An 18,898-nucleotide genomic window follows, 5' to 3' on the forward strand; every position below is an offset into this window, starting at 1 on the left:
ACACAAAAATCACCTTCACCTTCTTGGGAAGCTCCCAGATTACTTCCCATGGGTGCTGCAAGGAAACTGGAGGGGAATATCACTCCCCAAAACAAAGTGGTCCCAAGGAGACCTCTCTGTCTGCCACGAGTGGTTGGTGATATCTGCAGTTTGGGGCAAAGGATGATCCTTTTGGTGTCAAGGGGGAGTGGGAAGTAAGACCACTAGACCTTCCCAGCTCCCTTGTGCTCTCTCCACACAGGAACACGTGTTTGTGTGGTGGGAGAGGGAGGAGAGACAACCTCATCTATGATGGATGTGTACCTTGGAGTGGTTTTCACAATTGGATTCTGGGGTCAGGATCCAACAGGCAACAAAACAGGGAGAGGGTCTTTCCAGAGGAAGGGACCCCTTTGCAACAGCGAGCACAGCAAGAGCTGGACTAGTTAGTAATGGGGCAGGGTTTCAGGAAGGTGAAGTACCTGTGTAGAGATGGGGAATGGTTGAAGAGAAGTCAATGAAAAGGCAACGCTTCTCCCTCCCTCTCCCATATCTTGACTCTCTGCACCCTCCTGTGGCATCTTCCTACCACATTCAAAGACATCCTGCTCTGGGGCCTTGGCAGGGGCTGTGTTGTAGGGTCTATAGGTCTGTTTTTGTCTCCCCTCTCGGAACACAGAAGCTGACAGGGCTTTTCTGGATTTTGCCCAGGTGGTTGGAACTCGTGGTCGGCTTGGGGCGACTGCACCAAGGACTGCGGGGGAGGCCTGCAGACCCGCATGCGCTCCTGCAAGCCCCTTCCCAACGAAGGCCTTGCCTGCGAGGGAGTCCTGGAGGAAGGACGGCTGTGCAATAGGAAGGCGTGCAATAGTAAGTGGAGGCATGTTCCCCTGCACATGCGCGAGCGGCTCGCCCTTCTCAGGAGGATCCCCCAACCCCATGGCTGTAATTAATGAAAGAAGCACAGCAAAACTGCTGAAGGGCTGTGGTGGAGCAGCAGGCCCAAGGGAGCATGAGACTTCAGCTGTGCATGGCCTTGCCCTTCCCTGCTTGTCTCCTGGCCACGCGTGCACATGCACACATGCTGACACACGTCTTGCAACACTCGTGTCTGCAGATCCACACCCCTGCCCCACAGAATAGGGGTCCATAATAGGTATCCATAAGCAGGCCTACATCAGGTGTTCACGGGCTTGGACAAAATATATACCCTAAAGGCATTTCTTTGACAGTTGGCCTCTGGAGCTTCTCTTCCAAACAACTAAAGCATGCAGCGAAGAGAGGTGCTAATCTTGCTTCTTTCATCTCTCTTTGGCTTACTTCCCTTTCCCAGTCAAGTGCAATGTTGTTTTCCTTTACAAAATGAAAGCTTACAGCACTAAGACATAGAGAAAGGTCTGGCCACTAGACAGGTTTGGACAAAACAAAGGGCCTGAGCAAGACAAAGACTCTGCAAGACAGAGGCTCTGCAGCCTCTTTCCAGGTCCTCTTCTCCAGAAGGCAAGGGACAGATTGCCAGTGCCAGTCAGCAGGACGATATTGATGGGTCCAGCTGGTGACCTGTGGCACTTTCATTCCCCTGCTTCTTTTGCATTAGCTGAAGGGAGAGAGGATGGAGGGGAAAAACAAAAGCAGAAGAATCTCAGCCCAGCAAGTGCTGGCAAATGTCTGATTATAATTATTTTCTGCTTTGTATTTCACATTTATAGTAGAGAATGTTTGGATAACTCCTCCAGCTAGGCAAATAACTGGGGAAAGTTCAGTTGCCTTCAAAGGCAGGGAAGCATCTCTTGAAAAAGGGGAAGTTCAAATAGAGGGATATAAATATATTCCTCTAATAAGGGCTAAAATGATTTCATGCATTTTTTACCACTTCTATAAATTTAAATCTTGTTGCAATTAGGCTTTTTTTTTTCTTTTTTTTTTTAATGAAACCTTCTAGTGTATTGAACTTCATCTCCTTGACTCACTGTTGTTAATTTCCTTCGGAGATTCGCCCACACTAGGGGAATTTAACAGATATCCTCCATGCTTGCTGGTGACTTTGGAGGTGTAATGAATCTGGGGCTTGGGGTGGTGAGGGTGAGAGTGCATCCATCCATGGTCAGGGACCTGGAAGTTGGACCTGAGGGGAGTGACCAACTGTAGGACCTGAGTGCATCTGAATGGAGCTGGAGGAAGGGCCACACAGGTTTTGGTGGACATGGCTCTGAATTCCTGAATGTCTGGAGTTATAGATAGCATTGTAGGGGGGTTGTGTAGCTGTGGCCATTCCTGGGATGTGACAGCACATAGGACAAGAGGCGAAAAATACTTCTTAGAGTCCCCTTCCCATGCTGGATAAATGAGAGAGAGACCCAGCTTTTGCAAATTCTCTTTGCAGCCCATCCATCCGCAGCCCTGTTCATCTTCACAGCCATCCATGGGAATTGTTTGATTCCTTCACATCCATCTTGAACTGGAGCACCCCAGACTGGACACACTTTTCCAGGTCCAGCCCCACCAACACTGAACAAGGATCATCATGCTTTCCCATGATCTGCACCAGCCTTCGCTCTTCTTCGTGCTGGATCTCCTGAAGTTGCTGCAGCAAGGAGGGATGAAGGGGGATGGTTGGCAGCCAGGGAGTCTGGAAGCCTGGGCTGGGCTTCCAGCTCCACTCATTGCAGGGAGCAGAGCAGTGAAGGATGAATCACTATTCACTCACTATTTATTTACTCACTTTTCTAGAGTGCAACTCTAAGCAAAGCTGATCCTAAGCACGGAAAAGGCTGATTGTGCCCCAGGGGGCTGTGAATCAATAAATTATTTCACTTGCCTCCCAGTCCTCTTCCCATTACCCACCCAGTCAACTCCTGCTCCAGTTAAAGTGTAGTTTGTTCAACAGAGCTTGTTTGGGAAGAAAGGATCTTGAGCTAAGTGGAAAGCCATTGTTTGGAAAGACATCCACAGAAGGAGGCAGCACAGATTGATTTATCCCTTCGAAATAAATAATTTAATTCTGATTAATTTTCCCAAGTGTCTCTTTGTAGACAAACTGCTGAGCCCCATTGCGATGCTTTCACGCTGGAAAGCTGGAAAGCATTTGAAGGAGAATGTGAACAATTACTCTTCCAAATGACTTGCCCATGCACATCTTGATCTCTATGTCCTACGTCAGGATAAACCTGCATCTCTCCACATCTACCCCAGCTCTGAACTTGCTCCTCAGAGAATCTGTCCCTTGTTACCTTCGGAGCTATGCTTAAGAGAGGTACAACTTAAATTCTTTAAAATCCCAAAATACAAGGCGACCCAGGAATGGCTTTTGCATTTTTATACTTAGCCTTTTCTTCTCTTTGCTGTGATCTGTACCAAAACCCAGTAGGATTTAGAGGTAGGTTAGAAATCCTTCTGTTTTAAATGTGTCATTGTTATTCTCTTACTGACTTTTGCTCACAGATTTCTTAGGGATGAGTAGGATGTTCATTCTTCCACTTGAACTGTTATTTTCCTAAGTGTTCATTATATGTTGCAGCTAACTACATTTTAATTCCTTTTCTGAAACATTATTTTTTTTAAAAAGAACTGGACAGAAGTAAATCTTTATAGTGAATTGTGCAGCATTTCAATACTTTGTAATAACACCTGGCTAGCTCTCCAGATAAAGTGGAGTGGCTGACACCTGAATTTTCTAGTAGAAAATAAACAAACACAAAATGTTTGTTTCCTTGACCAAACAGCTATCAGTAATCCTGATAAAGCAGCAAAGCAAAACAGGGATGAGTGCTTTGATATTTTTTTGCCTTGTGGTGGGGACCATCAAAAATTGCTGAAGGAAAGTAATCCCACCATTAAAAAGTGAAATCAGCTGCTGACCGAGCAAGTTATATTGGAATAAGACAGAAATTGCCACCACCTTCAACACAAGGGCAGATCCATCTCTTTTTAGCTTCTCCTTCCTTGTTCCTGCCAAAGTGGCTTGTAAGCTGGTGGCTGGTTAGCAGAAGTGTTTTAGCTTGTTGTTTGTATTTCCAGCAGCCAGAAGAGGTCTTTGATATGACATTGGGAGCAAGTTCACAATGGGAAAAACCTTGCATGATCCCACTGAACTCCCTGGAGCTTTTAGATGAATGCTTGCAGAGGATCTACAAAGGTTTCATTGGTTTCTTTTCTTTTGCCTGGCCATGGCAAATGTGCTAGAGGGATCCAACCCTTCTCATCATCGTGTTGCCAGCTTTCCTCTTCCAGAGCTGCCTTAGGAGGACCTTCAAGCAGGTCCCAGTATGCAGTGGTGGGAATGGTGGTTCTGCACATGCTGGCTGGAGACTGTAGTGCTGTTACAGATCACTGCACGGGCACAGCTGAATGGCTCCACAGGTGACACTTCTGTGTGGGCTTAATCTTTTCCCACTTGCTTGGGCCACTGTCTCTTGCCTGATGATCCTCATCTGGCTAAATTCCCCCAGGGAAACTCACTCAAGCCCAATGGCATGGGAGTCAGGTAAATTATTTCCATGAAAAATAAATATTTCTGTAAAATCCTGAAAGAAATCTGTAATGAACGCCCAACCCACAGTGGAAAGGAAACTTTGGTAACAGCAGCTTAACTCAGGCAGAGTCATTTTTCATGGCAAACCTTCATCTCAAGAGGCATAATCTGAAGGAGAAAATTCAGTGTTTGTTGTAGCTCTGATTTTTCCTTGCTAGAAGCAGAGGACCTGGTGATATCCTCCTCCCTGGTAGAGACAGGAGAGATTTCCTCCATCTGTTGGACTTGGCCAGGAGCTGTTGTTTTATTGAGGGGGAAAATAAGCCAACCAAATGGCAAATGCTTGCAAATGAGCTTCTGAGTCCCAGCTCTTTTGGATGAAAGGGGCAACCCACTATGCTTCCGTGCTAAAATCTGTGATTGCTGGTGACCTGGAATGCAGAGGGTCCTGGAGGAGAAACTGGCTGGACAACATGGCAGGAAAACATCCAGGCCAGAGGAGGGATGTCATGGGCCTGTCCCTGGCACTGAGTTTGGCAGTGCTGAAGAAATACAAGAACCATCAGAGATGAAGGGAGCCTGCATTTAGTCCTGGGGAACAAAAATCTCAGAGGAGCCTGCTGAAACCCTGCCGTCCCATCTGGCAGAGATAACGTGAAGCTGTCTCTGACATTTATGAATACACAGATTGGGCACTTATGTCTCCCCTAGCCTGGGAGAGGAGTGCTTGCATCCTGCCCTCAGTCACAGCAGTGTGGAACCAGTCCAGTCCTATCAGCCCGTGCTGATTTCCAGCATCTAGCATGATAAGGATCTGTCTCTTCAGCTGTACAACTGTTAGTCGTGTGAAGAAACACGTGCTCACCATTTATGTGGACGAATGTCTGTTTGTTCTATGACGCCCCTGGATTTCATTTAAAATAGCATTTTTGCTGCAGCCACAGAGCTGAAATATCCTGAGAGCATCTCTGCTCCCCACAGGTCAGGCTACAATTCATGTCAAGCTGAAAGAGCACCTTGTCCTATATGTGCAAGCTGCTGCTTGCAGCAACTTCATTGTGTTCCCCCTTTTAATGGTGCTTCAGACATTTCATACCTGGGAGTCAAGCATCTCACTCACTGACTTTTTTGTATGCCTCAGATGTTCAGACTGGGCCATTAGGGCCATTCTGTTAGCTGACACAGTTGTTGTATATTCAGTGGCCTCCAAAATGACTCTTCTACACCCTCTGAGGAGCTGGTCCTGGTTGTTAGGGGTATTAATGCTTCTGCCCTTCTCAGTTTTGCTCCATGCTAGATGTCCCAGAAGCTCTGTAGCCAACACCTTCTACTTTGGCTTCCCCTTTGGTTTCACTGCACTGAGATACATTTACCCCATTTCAATGTGTTTTTTTTTAATCATTCTTTTCTACCCTTTGCTTGGATACATCCTTTCCTTCCCACCACCTCAGCTTACCCGAATAATATTCAAGATCCCATCATTTTCTTTCTATTTGGGGGACAAATAGAGGTAAGAGTGTGTGGCTCTGCTAAGACACTCTTGGATGTTCAAGACTTGGCTCACAATGACACAAAGTCTCTGCATTACGTGTTTTGTTTTTTTTTTTTTTCCCCTCAGCTGTGCTGCAAGATGCTGCCTGACATGTTACATGTTCTTATCAGCAGTGTTGGTCACTAGCTTCGTCTTCCCACTAGTGGCAGCATTGTAGGAGCATCCTCCCAAGCCACATCATCTTAGCTATGTTCTTCCAAAGTCCCATCTGCTTGCCTCCTGCTTGCAATTGCAACTTCTCTTGACTGCCCCAAGGGCATTATTTCTCTGTCTCTCCTGTAGACTTCTCCAAGGTGCTGGGTATCTCCACAGTGTGCCATTCCTGTGTTATTTGTACAGCTGGGATATAAATCACATCTAGGTTTTCCATTCATCTTGGCATTGCTCCTCTCCACTGATGCAGCTGTAGGAAGCAAATTTTTGAGACCTGACCAGTTCCCTACTGCCTTTATTCTGTGGCCCCATAAAGTTCAGGTGCATAAACCCCACAACAAAGCATCACTTGCACCAACTTTACCTTGTGCATAAAAGACCTGGCGTCTCCCTGCCTCCTTCAGAATCACAGCTGAGTTTTGCATATATTGGAGGTAACTATCCAAGTCAAATCTAAGCCATGCTCTTTGCTAAATGGGGCTTGACCTGCTTCTTTCCAACACCATTTCGAAATGGCAGGCATCCTGCCTGCTGCAGCAGAGCCACCTCAGCTTGGCCTGGAGGCAGTCTTTGCTGGAGGAAGCTTGGGGCGAGCTGTCAGGGTGATGTGTTCAGCCACTGGACCTGATCGCCTTTAATTAGGATGAGCAATAACAGCGCAGGCTTGTCATTTCTGAAGGAAGTCATGCCGTTCTCTGAGTCCAGGATCAGTCGTAAGGAAACATCAATAACACAGAGCCCTAAGAGCTGGTGGGAGGAGGGCCATGGTGCCAGGGTTGCTTTTAATTTTATTTTGCTCTTTTATCTTTTCTTCCTTTCTCCCTGTCTCCCTATCCATCTATCCATGCATACTCACTGGCCACTTCTGAGACATGCAGTCCCATGTTTCCCTGTCACCTTCCTTTCTGTAGGCAGCAGACAAATCCATCCAAACCCCACATCTGCCCTTTGCTGCCCACCCCCTTTCTCTTCCCAGCCTAAATGAGTCTCTGGGAAGTCTCTGAGATTTACAGCAGGTAGAGATTTTGTGGGTCCTTCTGGTTTAGATGCTTTCATGCAGAGGACTTAAATCAGAGCAGACTAAGGTGTGGGGGTATAGTCAGAAATGGGTGGAAGGGTGGTGGGAACGGATCAGTGTCTGGGATGTGTCCTGTATCTCAGAGAGCATGGAAATAATTTAACCTGAAAAGGGTTGCTTGCAAATATCAGGGTGTTTGCAGTCCTGATGTCCAGCTATTGCTACCCTGCTGATGATGACAGCCGGCAAGGGACTGCCCCATCCTGTCCCCTCCAGCCAGCAGCTTGCAACCAGTGAGTGCTGGGTGCTGGAAAGGTTTGGAGGTGGTGGTGTGATCAGTCCCTCGGTTTCTTAGGCCCTGCTTTGAAGTGGCAGTAATGGGAATAACATAATTTCACAAACTAGATGGGCGTCTTCCGTGAACCAAGCTGCTGAATATAAAGTCTGGCTCCTGGCAGGAACTCTGAATCATTCCTCTCCCTCCTCTGCTTTCCCTTTTTGGAAGACAGCAAAGACTCCTGCCACCACGCTGAAGCTTCATTAACGTTTATTAATTTTCCCAGGGTTCCAGGATCAAATTCATCACCATTTCATCTCCTCGCAGCTTGTATGTCTTGAAAAGGTGTCTAACTGTTTTACCTCCTTGGGAAAAAATAAAAAAGACCCTCTGTCTGGTACCTGCTGTTTGGAAACAAACTGGTTGCCAGATCGCAGATTACTTGGATTCAGTTCTGCTCTCTGTTATTCTGTGTGACTCCAGTGGAGTCAGCTGAGCTCTCCTGATTTACAGCAGGCAGGTCTGGTGGGTGGAATTTGGTTGCTATTGCTTGCTTGCTTGTCTGTTTACTAGGGAGGGCACGTGTCTGTGTAAATCAGGGTTGCCACATGCCCAAAACCTAGGAGAACGTGAGTCAAATTTGTTTCCTCTGTAGCAAGGAATCCCACATGGGATGCAAATGCAAAGCTGGCAGCAGTGTGGGTTTGGAAGGAAGAAGGGTGTTTGCTGTTCGTCAGGAGTTCAGTGCCTTTACTCCACATGATTTATCTTCTGATTTCAACACTGTGGTCTTCAGTGGGAGACCTCCACTGGCAGCTGAGTGCTATAATCACGATCTTTGCTCTTTCACCTGAGTTGCAAAGGTGCCCAATGGAAGCTCTGTTGGCCTATAAGCCGCTGTGTTGGTCCCAGACCTTCATCTCTCCTTGTTGCTGGTGATAGGGTAGCATCGGTGGAGGAGACATCCTTTTGAGCCATCCCTTTCCTTTTCACCTGCCCTCACCTGCCTGCTCTACTCAGCATGTTTCTGGATACTCTACTGAGCATTGCTAAGTAGATGTTGCTTGCAAGGCGGAGTTCCACTGAAAAATGCTGCCAATCATCACCATAGACCTCAAAGCACTGCCAGGGTTGGTGGGGTTCACTGTCAGCACATCTGAAAAGGCTAAACACAAGTGCAACAAAGAGCGCAGACACCCCAGCAATTAACCACAGTTAATTAAACACCAGGCACAAGGGATCATATTCTGCATGGTCCCAGGTGTTGCCGTGAAACAAGGGGTTGACCTGACAGCCAGAACAAGTCTTGGAGGCTGGCTTGGTGCTACAGCCCCTGGGGACTTCTGGTGGCCAAGGGTGCCGGGGTTGGAAAGCAGGTGGTGGTGTCAACCAAACATTGCAGGTCGCTGTTGTTTATACGTGTAACCTTTGTAGTGAAAGATCTTGCAGAGTGAACCGAGGTGTATTTACATGACCCATTACCTTGCCATAGCCAATGGACGCTATAATTCCAGAAGCCAATCGCTGAGGTCCACAGATAACAGAAAGCGAGAGGACACTGACGAACTGCAGCACTACGGGTACCCTGCACCTCAAATAGGTAAGCTCTGACCTCCCACGACAGCCTCTGGAGCTGGCACCCTCCTGGTCCCTGCACCCCCCGGCTGGGCTGGGCTGCCTGCATTGACTCGCTTCGCTGTTCCAATGACCCACCTAACCCACGCTTTTCCTCCCAGGTTGGTGTGGTCTCACCCTGCAAGTCACACCCTGAGCAAACGGTCGCCGTCCAGTTCGTCCCCATCCCATTGCCCCGACAGGGGATTTGTGTTGCTGCCGTTAATTAAAGAAGGCAAAAAGGGTTAGACGCAAAGCTCTAACCAGACCATGCTTCTCACAGACTGCTTCTCATCACCCTGCCTACTTCTAAGTCGCTGCTTTGTCTGAACTATCTAAACAGCCATAGTTCATTAAGCCAAAGCTGACCTTACTGCGATACAGCCTCTTTGCTGAAGTCCATGCCATACCTTCCCATCGACCATAGGTGTGCAGGGTATAACGGGGAGAGCAGGGCTGCTTTCCCCTGGCACCAAGTCTTTAGTGTTGTGCAAGGACTGATAGCTTCTGCAGCAGGACCTTCCACCCTCCTGCAATCAAAGAGGAGTGAGATTTAATAACATCAGAGTGTGTGATGTGGGAAGGTGAGAATGAACTGGACCTGGACATAGGCCAGCTCCAATCTGGAGATGTTTTGTGCTGATGCTTCACTGCTGCCTTTCATGGCAGGAGCTCAAAGAACCATGGCTCTTGGGCAATGCAAGATGTGCTGACAGGTTAAAAGGCTGCAGGTTAAAAATCATTGCGCAGTGGGCCTGCAAACAGTTTGTGCTCTAGAAAGGTTTCAGAGGGATGATTTGAGGAGCCAGGGCTGTAACATAAGGGAGAGGGGGTTATGTTCTGGTGTATATCAGATGTGCTCCATCCAACTCAGCAGGATATTGCCACTGTGCAGCAGCAATATCAGGAAGCAGCACCATGGTGCAGAGGCTCTGGAGGTGATCAGGCACCCGCTGGGGTTGTGGGGATGGTCTGAATCTCCTTGCTACCCTGCACTGAGTCTGCTCCCTCTGGTGGGAGCAGCCCCGTGGCCTGCAGGAGCACTGGCTGCTGTCAAAAGGTTACAGGGAAGGCTGGGTGTTGGTACTGCTGCTACCTGGGGAATGGTTTAAATGGGGGCGAAGGGCAGGAACTCCAAGGCAAGTCTTGGGATTTCCCTATTGTTCCTGCTCTGCCTGGTCTCAGGTTCTTCCCTGGTGCTTTGTTCCAGCTTGTAGCCTGGCCACCAGGTTTATAACTTGGCATTTCTTCCTGTCATGCAGCTGCACCTGGGCTCGGGGAACATCTCTGTTACATCCCTGCCATCACAGCCACTGCAGCAGCAAAGCTGACCTGGGCTGAGGTGTATCCCTGGGAGCAGCCTGGGCTGGGATGTCCACCTGGGAAGCAGTGGGCTGTCCTGCAATGAGCTTGCCACACTTCTGCCACTGTCCCAGGAACACCAACTGCAGCCAGGGTGGTCAAGAAGATCGGGATGGAGGAGGTGTAAACACCAGGCAGAGGATACAGCCCAGAGAGGGATGTAGGGGGAGTCTCGGGCTGGGGATACAAGCAAAACACAAGGCTTCCCTAGCAGTTAACACAGTTTGTCGAGTATAAGTGATTTCACATCCATGTAAGACCTGGCAAAACATGAAATATGAAGCCACAAGAGCAAGATCCACCCCAGCAGGTCCCTGGCCCCATCCCGCCCATCCCAGCCCTCGCGCCGTTTCCAGGAAGGTTTTGCCAAGGGCAGGATGTGAACACGGAGGAGGCGGCATGTGGCGAGATGTCAGAGAGGCGGGACGTGCCAAAAATCAAGGGATCCTGGCAGAGGGATGACAGCCATGTGCCGCTCAATTAATGCTGAGCGAGGAAGTGTCAGGAGGAGCTGCAGGCGCTGATGGGGACCCCGCAGCCAGCTGAGCTCTCCGTAAAGCCAGATCAGTTCCTCACAGGGCTGGCCAGGTGCTGGAAAGGATCCTGGATGGCAGTGCTACAGCTCCATGGAGCAATGCCCAGCATGTCTTCTTCTGCGACACTTGCTGGGCCCTCTCCAGCTGCAGGAGGGGTGCTGCAGGAGTGCAGAAAATCTTCTCATCCACAGTTTTGGTGGCGATCATTATTTCTGCTTCTCTTGGGAGGAGAATGGAGGGCTTTTCCTGGTGCCAAGACATTCTGAAAACCTCTCAGAACTGGGTCTGGCATGGTTTGAAATGCAGTTGCATCTCTTCAGGGCTTGAGGGGTCTGGAGGTAGTGTAGGTTTGTATAAATCCATAGCAAACCCAAAGGAGTAACCAGCACTTGGAAAATAAACTACATTATGGATTGAAAATACCGGGACTGGTGCAATGTGGGAGATGATAATTGAGATTAGCTTCTATAAATACCTGTTTGTATGGTGAAAGGGGAAAGAAAAAATACAAAGAAGGGGAAGGTGGGAGACTAGGTGGAATTTGGGTCAGAGATGCCATTCACTCATCTAGTGACACTAACTCTTGTCTGGACATGGAGCTTACAAAACCAGAGCCAGGTTTGACTGGGGAGGTGGTGGGATGGCAAGCCATGACTTACTGATGGAGGAAGCCACCACGTCTCTTCAGACTTCCTCTGTCCCACCACTGACCTTGCAGAAAGACTTTTGAGCACAGACTGACAGCCTTTAACAAGCAACAAAAGCCAGCTCTCTGCTGCTGAGGGACTTTACGTTGTGTGGTCCAGTAAAGGGGGGTTGCTGAAAGGCTGATGGAGGACGTTGGCTGGTTCTCCAAGCACTGCAAAGACCTCGTGTCCATGCAGCATCCAAGTGGGCTAGGTAGCAGGGATGGTTGGACTTTGTGGGCCAAAGAGGGATCTTCTGGAGTCTGGGCCACTCTGGATGGCAGATGCTGAACCAAAATGTGATGGTACTAAAAGATAATGTGTTGGTGGTTAACTCAGAGTATCACAAGATTATCTGACAAGTTCCTTACTAGAAAGTTAGTCAAATTACCATGAAAATGCAGATCTCTGTATACCAGGAGATCTATTATATGAGAAATTTGATATAAGAGCATTGCTTTCTTGAAGCCCAAGGCCTGAAAACACAGTCTCCTACAGATTCCAGAGAAAGACCAGTGTTTGCAATGTTTCCCTGACTGGAACCAGTTGCGTAGATTAATGGAACAAAACGCAAAATGAAACAGTATTGAGCAACTTTGGCTTAATGAACACGGTTACATTCAGTGTCCCTCCCTTGCATGGGCAGCAAGGGAGGCAGGTGGTGCACAGATCAGAGGGGGAATGCAAGGTCCCTTTTTCTTTGTCCCTGATCTCGTTGGTAGGAAGCCATATTATGAAAGAAGGAGCTCACAAAAATCATTAGGACAGCACAGATGAAGTAGAGAAAGCCTCATCCTTACCTTCCCCTCTTTCTGAGTCCAATGAGCAGACTGATGAGAGCCATAGATACTTGGATTCCTGCATAAAATTTAATTATGTGCAGACAACTCCCCATAAGACACTGGTGAATAAATATATCACCTCGGGGAAGAAGTCAAACATGCACAGCTTTAGGGCAGGTGGGGCGGTTTTGGAGTGTTTGATAGTCTCCAACCTCTACAGATCCCATCAGTTCCTATATGGACACTTAGCTGTTTTTTAACCCTGCAAGCAGGACAAGATCTCAAGCTCTGGCAGCCCACTATCTGTGTGTCTTTCATGCTCCATGTTGCAGCTGGTCAGTCTAATACAGCATCAGCTGTCCAGCTGTCTTTGGGAATGGGGTGGTGGTGTTGGACACATGTCCAAGTGCTGGGTGCAGCTCAGGCTGTGCCATGAGCACGTATGGCCCCTGAAGTCATGCTGCACCAAGTGCCATGGTCCTATGTCTTTCATCCGTGGTCTGCCAGATGCATCTGGTTATGATGTGACATGGTGTGGTCTGATGATCTTAAGAACTTGTTACTACAAGGACATGCCCTTCTTTTATGCATCCTCGAAGATGTGCTCTTGGTGTTTATCTGTGCCATATGCCCGTGTGCTATACATACCAAATGTTATGTCCGAAGTTTATCATATGTAATTAATTATTGGTAACCCATTAAAAATCTAAAAAACAAACAATGGAGACTTTAATTAAATGAAACAGAGCAAGCTTTTCTTTTCATCTGGGGCAGAAAGGTATTTTCCCAAAGCTAGGTTAGTGCCTATGAAAGAAAAATAAAAAAAAAAAAAAAAAAGGAAAATTTGTTCTTTCCTACAACACATTTCTCGTGACTTTTCTGGATGTTGTGACTTGGGAGACACTCTACTGGTAGGACCATATGGGTCCAAGGATATCAGTGATAGAGGGAATATGTCTCAGTCCTTTCCACCCCATCATTTTTTCAGTGGGATGCTCTTACTTGTCTTCCCAATACTGCCCCAACAGGGAAGCACTCGGTATAGGGTGTACAGGAACAGTCAGATGCTCAAAGCAGCTCTTCTCCACAGGTGAAGGAGATGACAAGAGAAAGCTCTGTGGGATTGCTTCAGCTGATTTTATTTTGCTATTTTATCTGTTCCCCCTCTGCCAAGAGAAGACAGGGAAAGGAGCTGGATCCTTATGCCTGCTCTGTTTATGGACATATGTACCTTCCCTACCCAACCACTGTTACTTCCTCAGTGTCATTCCCTTTGTGTGTGTGTGTTACAACACTAAGAAGCATCCCTCCCCCCAAAAAAACCCTTCTCACCAATCCCCTTGCCCCCTACACGTGGGACACTTTCCACAAATTCCCAGATTTTTAGCTGCTGGCAAAGTGCCACTTGCAAAGCACAGCCCCAGAGATCCAGGGACCAAGGATGCCCCGTCCTCACCTTCTTCTCCAACCCCAACAGGTGACCCCGCGGCAGAGGAGTGGTCCCCGTGGAGCGTGTGTTCGACCACCTGCGGGGAGGGCTGGCAGACCAGGACCAGGTTCTGCGTGTCGTCTTCCTACAGTACTCAGTGCAGCGGTCCTCTCCGGGAGCAGAGGCAGTGCAACAACTCTGCTGTGTGCCCAGGTGGGCTGAGCACTCCATGCACCCATGGGCAGGAGGGGAAGGGAGGCCCAGGGAGTACTGACAGCCCATGACATCTCCTTCATGATACCTTCTTAGAAGGAGATTTTTTTTCCCCTTCCTTCCCTTTTAACCCTTCTAGTCTCATAGAGAGACCCTTAATAGACCAAGCCCCATTAGATGGACACTTGTTCTGTATGTTACAGACAACTCCATGCTGTTTAAATGCAATGAGCACAATATATCTGAAAGGCCTGTGCCCTTGGGGGGTGTTTCCAAGCATGAGGCAGACTGGGAAAAAGCAGTGACAGATGACACTTTCGGTTGCTAACACAAGGTACACCATTGCAAAGTCAGCATGAAAAACTCAACTGTTGGTATGTTCATGTATTGAGCCATCCCTCTCTGCTTTTATATCTCTTCTTCCAAAGTTTTGATGATAAAGCACAATCTGGGGGCCTGGATATTATTTTGAAGAACTGTGCTGTTAAATCAAGTGTGTTATTCACAACTCCTGACCAGAGACATCATTGTTCAACCCAATCTTACAAGGGCAAAACCACAGAGCTGGTTCCCATGCTGAATTTTCTGCTCTAGTTATCTCTTATCATGCAAGGTTCCTGATGACAATCACAAAACGTTAGGTTTAAACCTCCCTTTCCTGAGGCTGGTGGATCAGTTAACAACCAATAGAGGACTAGAAAAGTGACTGCATGACTGCATATTTTTTTTCTGAAACATTATAGATTTTGTGTTAGCTTCTCTAGATAAAGCTGGAAGGGTGAAGTCCTGAAGTCCCTGAAGAGAGATCAGTACATCCTTGTAACATTTGGCCTCCAGAGATTACAGTGACTAACCTTCCATAAATAAACTGGCCAGATTAGATTAGATTATCTTGTATAAGATTATGTTAATATAGATTAAGAGGCTTTAGAAGTCTAATTCTTGGAGTTGTTGGTGATGGTCTGAGCAATGTTGGAGCATCGCTGCACATCCCACTTCTATCCTGTTCCTCCAAGCCTCCTGAGCTTTGTCCCTGCAGTGTCACTGTATATGATAGAAATTATAAAATAGGCTACAGCTTTTCTGAGAGCTTGAAAATGCTGTAGCCTTTGAAGATTCAATGAGAAAAAATGTTGAGTGAGGGAAAAAAATGGCGAGAAGTGAGAAAATGATGGCGATGCTGCTTTCCAAAGGGTGATTTTTTTTCTGTTTTTCTTGTTGTTCCTCTCTAGCTAATTGCATCTTTTCCTCCAAAAAAATGCCCTTTCCCTTGGTTCAACAGTATGAAAAATGTGTTGAATTAAAAGTGCATTTCAATTTATTTCAAGTGGGATGGAAAGTAAAAGATACTCGTTGTCAATACCGAATCACAAAAAAATTACACCATGTTCCTCTTGCAGATTTCAGGCTGGTTTGTTCTTAGCCTTCCCACACTGGCTTCTCACAGGCTGCTCATTCTGGGAGGGGGGAGGTGCTGTGCTCAGTGGGCTCACTCACTTCTCCAGACCTCCTTTGGAAAGGAAACTTACTTCTTCTGCTTTGGTTGCAGTGCACGGCACCTGGGACGAGTGGTCTCCGTGGAGCCTGTGCTCTTCCACTTGTGGGAGAGGGTACAGGGACCGGACCCGCACGTGCAAGCCCCCGCAGTTTGGTGGGAACCCCTGCGAGGGCCCGGAGAAGCAAACGAAGTTCTGCAACATCGCACTTTGCCCAGGTAAGGCAGTTAGAGATTCGAAGCCTTCCCTCCAGCAGGTCTCCTGGCCCCCAAAGATGCCCACAGGTGGGTCAATGAAAGCTCTGTAGCTGTAAGTCCCAGCTGAAGTGTCACACGGATTGATCTGTTCCAAAAAGGATCGTCTATATGGAAAAGAGACATTGGAAGAACAACCAAGAGGCACCTTCTGGGGATATTCAGCTGTTTTAGGTTTGGATTTGCCCTGTGTAGTAACTTACCAAGGACACACTACGTGGGATGGATCTGGACTGGCTCAGTTATCGCTAACATTTCCACGAACATCTCACATTTCTCGTTTATTATCCCCAGTGGATGGTCTGAAACCGCGGTGCCCAGCTGGGCTTGATGTGCAGGAGTGAGTGCTTTTCCTACTAGTTGCATACCTGCCTGGATTTCATTGTCTGTTCAAGATCTCTCTGTACTGGATCCTGCCTTGGGCAGCGAGATGAACTAAAAGACCCCTGAGAGCATTCCCTGATGTATTTTTCATACTTTTATGAACTTTTACCCATCACCTAAATTTTACTTCCAAATGCCTCTCTCTGATTTTCTGTTTGAGACACCAGAAAGAAACCTCAAGATAAAATGGTTTCTGCTCACTGGAAACCCAATTGTGCTCCTGTGGTTTCCCTCCCCTGAACCAGAGAGGCCCTGGGTTTACCACAGAGCCTCCGTTAATTTAGCTCGGGGTTTCCTGGTGGACGCGATCAGAACACAAGGGAGCTCCCCAGCACGCCTCCCCTCTCCCAGGATAATGCCAACTGACACTTTTCAGGTTTAATGAGAATCATTATGAGAAATTATGATGTCCCCGGAGGAGGAGAGGGACTGTGGGAGTGATGAGAACTTTGTGAAAACATTTGTGAGAAACCTCCCGGCATTTTCCACCCGGATTTCACCCCAAGTAACTATCCTTGGATTCCTGGCTGCCGTCCAGCAGGCTCTCCTCAGAATAAGGACATCCCAGGCATCAAATTGGCTCTGTCATAAAAAGACAAATTGAAGAAGTCAGACCTGGCATTGCTTGGGTAATAAAGCATACCCTGAGTTAATGTTGAGCCATAATTAATTTAAATGCAAATAAATATGTGGATACGCTGTCTCAAAAAAAACGGGGAGGGAGGGAGGAAAGATAGGCAGCCCAACAGAAAGACTTCAGCTCTAATTAATGCCACAAAGGCAATCAGTGGCTTTGCCGTGCCAAATGAGTGCAGCGCTGGGGGACTCATTGAAGCACAACAATGGGCGCTGCTCAGTGCTCGACACGCCAGACATCCGTATCACTCCTTCCCGCCCTGCTCGGAGGATTTATTACTGCAGCCGATAAAAACGCTTTGCTCAGGGACAACAGAGCTTTTGTTCCTCCAGAGCAGCAGATATCGCCGGCTGAGTCCCAAGTCCTTCGGAGGAAAAGAAATAAGGGGGAAGACAATGGCAGTGTCTGCGCAGGCTGCACAAAGCAGGCTCCAAGGAACTTCTTTGATGGACTCGTTGTGCGGCAGTGAATGGTCTTTGATGGGTTTATGATGGAGATCCCCCAGCATCTTTCCCAAGAGACGTCCCTACATCAGTGCACGTGGCTAGAGATACAACACGGCCATCTCGACTTCCCCATTTTTAAAATATTTTTACAATTACAGCCCAGGAATAAATGAGCTCTCATCTCAAAGGAAATGTCCTGCTTGCTCTCTCCCAGTGAATGAGCAATTTATGGATGTGGCTCTTATCCATTTTCCCATCTCCAAAAGCTCACAGTGGTGGTAGGATTCCAACCACCACCATCATGGTAGGATATGGAAAACACAACTTTTTTTTTTTTTTTTTTTTTTGGTAAAAGCAATATTCACTTTGGGAATTGCAGTACCACCTTTCCAATATCGGTGACCACTGGTGATGGGCAAGCACTGTCAGTTCATGGCAACCAGCAGCACTTCCTCCAGTCAAAGGAACTCATTTACACCTGGTAAGACCTACTCTATGGGTTTTGGGATCACTTGCAGAGAGGAATAAACCACCAGCCACCACCTCTTGCATTTTCCCTCCATGGGGCTGATAAGTGTTGACACAATAATCTGAATTATGCACGATGAAAGCATCAAGTCTGGATTGCTAAAAATGGGCACTTTTTGGAAGTACCTTTGTGCCTGATTTTCTCACCTTCTGAATTCACGTGATACTGTCTGAGTTAACAGTTGCTGATTTGGATATTTTGACATTTTCTCACGTGCTTGAAGACAAAGAGCCACCCAACTGCAATGGGGATTATTTGGGACCATGCAGAGCCTTGCAGATGACACAGGGGACTAGGCTGCATATATTTTTCTTGGTCTGATAAACAAAGTGAAAGAAAACGAGCTGCAATCTACAATAATGTGATGCAAGCCAGAATTCAGACTTTCCTGTGATTCAGTTGTGTGTTTTTTTTTTTTCTGAGTGAGAGCTAACAGTTAATGAGAGCTAAACAGAGCATGATGACCGCTGCTAATGAGAAAAAGCGCTCCAGGAATAGCAGACTGGGTGATAGATCTGATGATCAGGGACCAATTAGATTGTGAGTGCCACACTTAGGAATGCCTCACACCGTACCACACTAATAAGACGTATTCATGTTTCTTTCCAAACCTGTCCCTACCATAACCTCTCTTTTTCCTCCCTTTCCTATTTAATTATCAGAGATGTTGCTGTGTGGAGATACATCAAGCCTGTCAGTGTTAATTCAGCTGTGACAGAAGGGCATTGACCACACACACGCACTCTGCTTGTGGTCTTCTGTTGGAGCACACCTTTGTTCTGAGAATTTCCTGGCTGGCAGAGTGAATTCCTTTCAATAACAGTGTGATTTGAGCTTGTGCTTGAAGGGCTTCCTCTGCAAAACAGAGCATTTGGGTGCTTGAGGAACCAGACTCATGCATTGCTTTGGACTAGTCATGGTGAAAAACGGGTTCCCTCAAAAAGTAGATTGACCAAAATGGGAAAGAGAACCATAAAACTATAGAATCATTAAGGTTGGAAAAGGCCTCCAAGATCATCTGGTCCAAATGTTCTGGTAACAGATGGATTCCTTCAAAATTTTCAGTGGAAATATGATCCA

The 18,898-nt window shown here is 47.3% G+C and overlaps 1 protein-coding gene across 1 annotated transcript in view; it reads left to right on the forward strand.

Annotated features, from left to right (window-relative positions):
• Window positions 1-18,898, forward strand: part of ADGRB1 (adhesion G protein-coupled receptor B1) — a 185,375-nt gene that overhangs the window by 37,800 nt on the left and 128,677 nt on the right. The window contains exons 2-5 of the mRNA XM_050708982.1: window positions 691-849; window positions 8,943-9,050; window positions 13,908-14,072; window positions 15,622-15,784. Of these exons, the coding sequence (XP_050564939.1) occupies window positions 691-849; window positions 8,943-9,050; window positions 13,908-14,072; window positions 15,622-15,784 (595 nt within the window). The remainder of the gene's footprint in view (window positions 1-690; window positions 850-8,942; window positions 9,051-13,907; window positions 14,073-15,621; window positions 15,785-18,898) is intronic.

Source organism: Cygnus atratus, chromosome 2, assembly GCF_013377495.2.
Source record: "Cygnus atratus isolate AKBS03 ecotype Queensland, Australia chromosome 2, CAtr_DNAZoo_HiC_assembly, whole genome shotgun sequence".
In the NCBI taxonomy this organism is placed as follows: domain Eukaryota; kingdom Metazoa; phylum Chordata; class Aves; order Anseriformes; family Anatidae; genus Cygnus; species Cygnus atratus.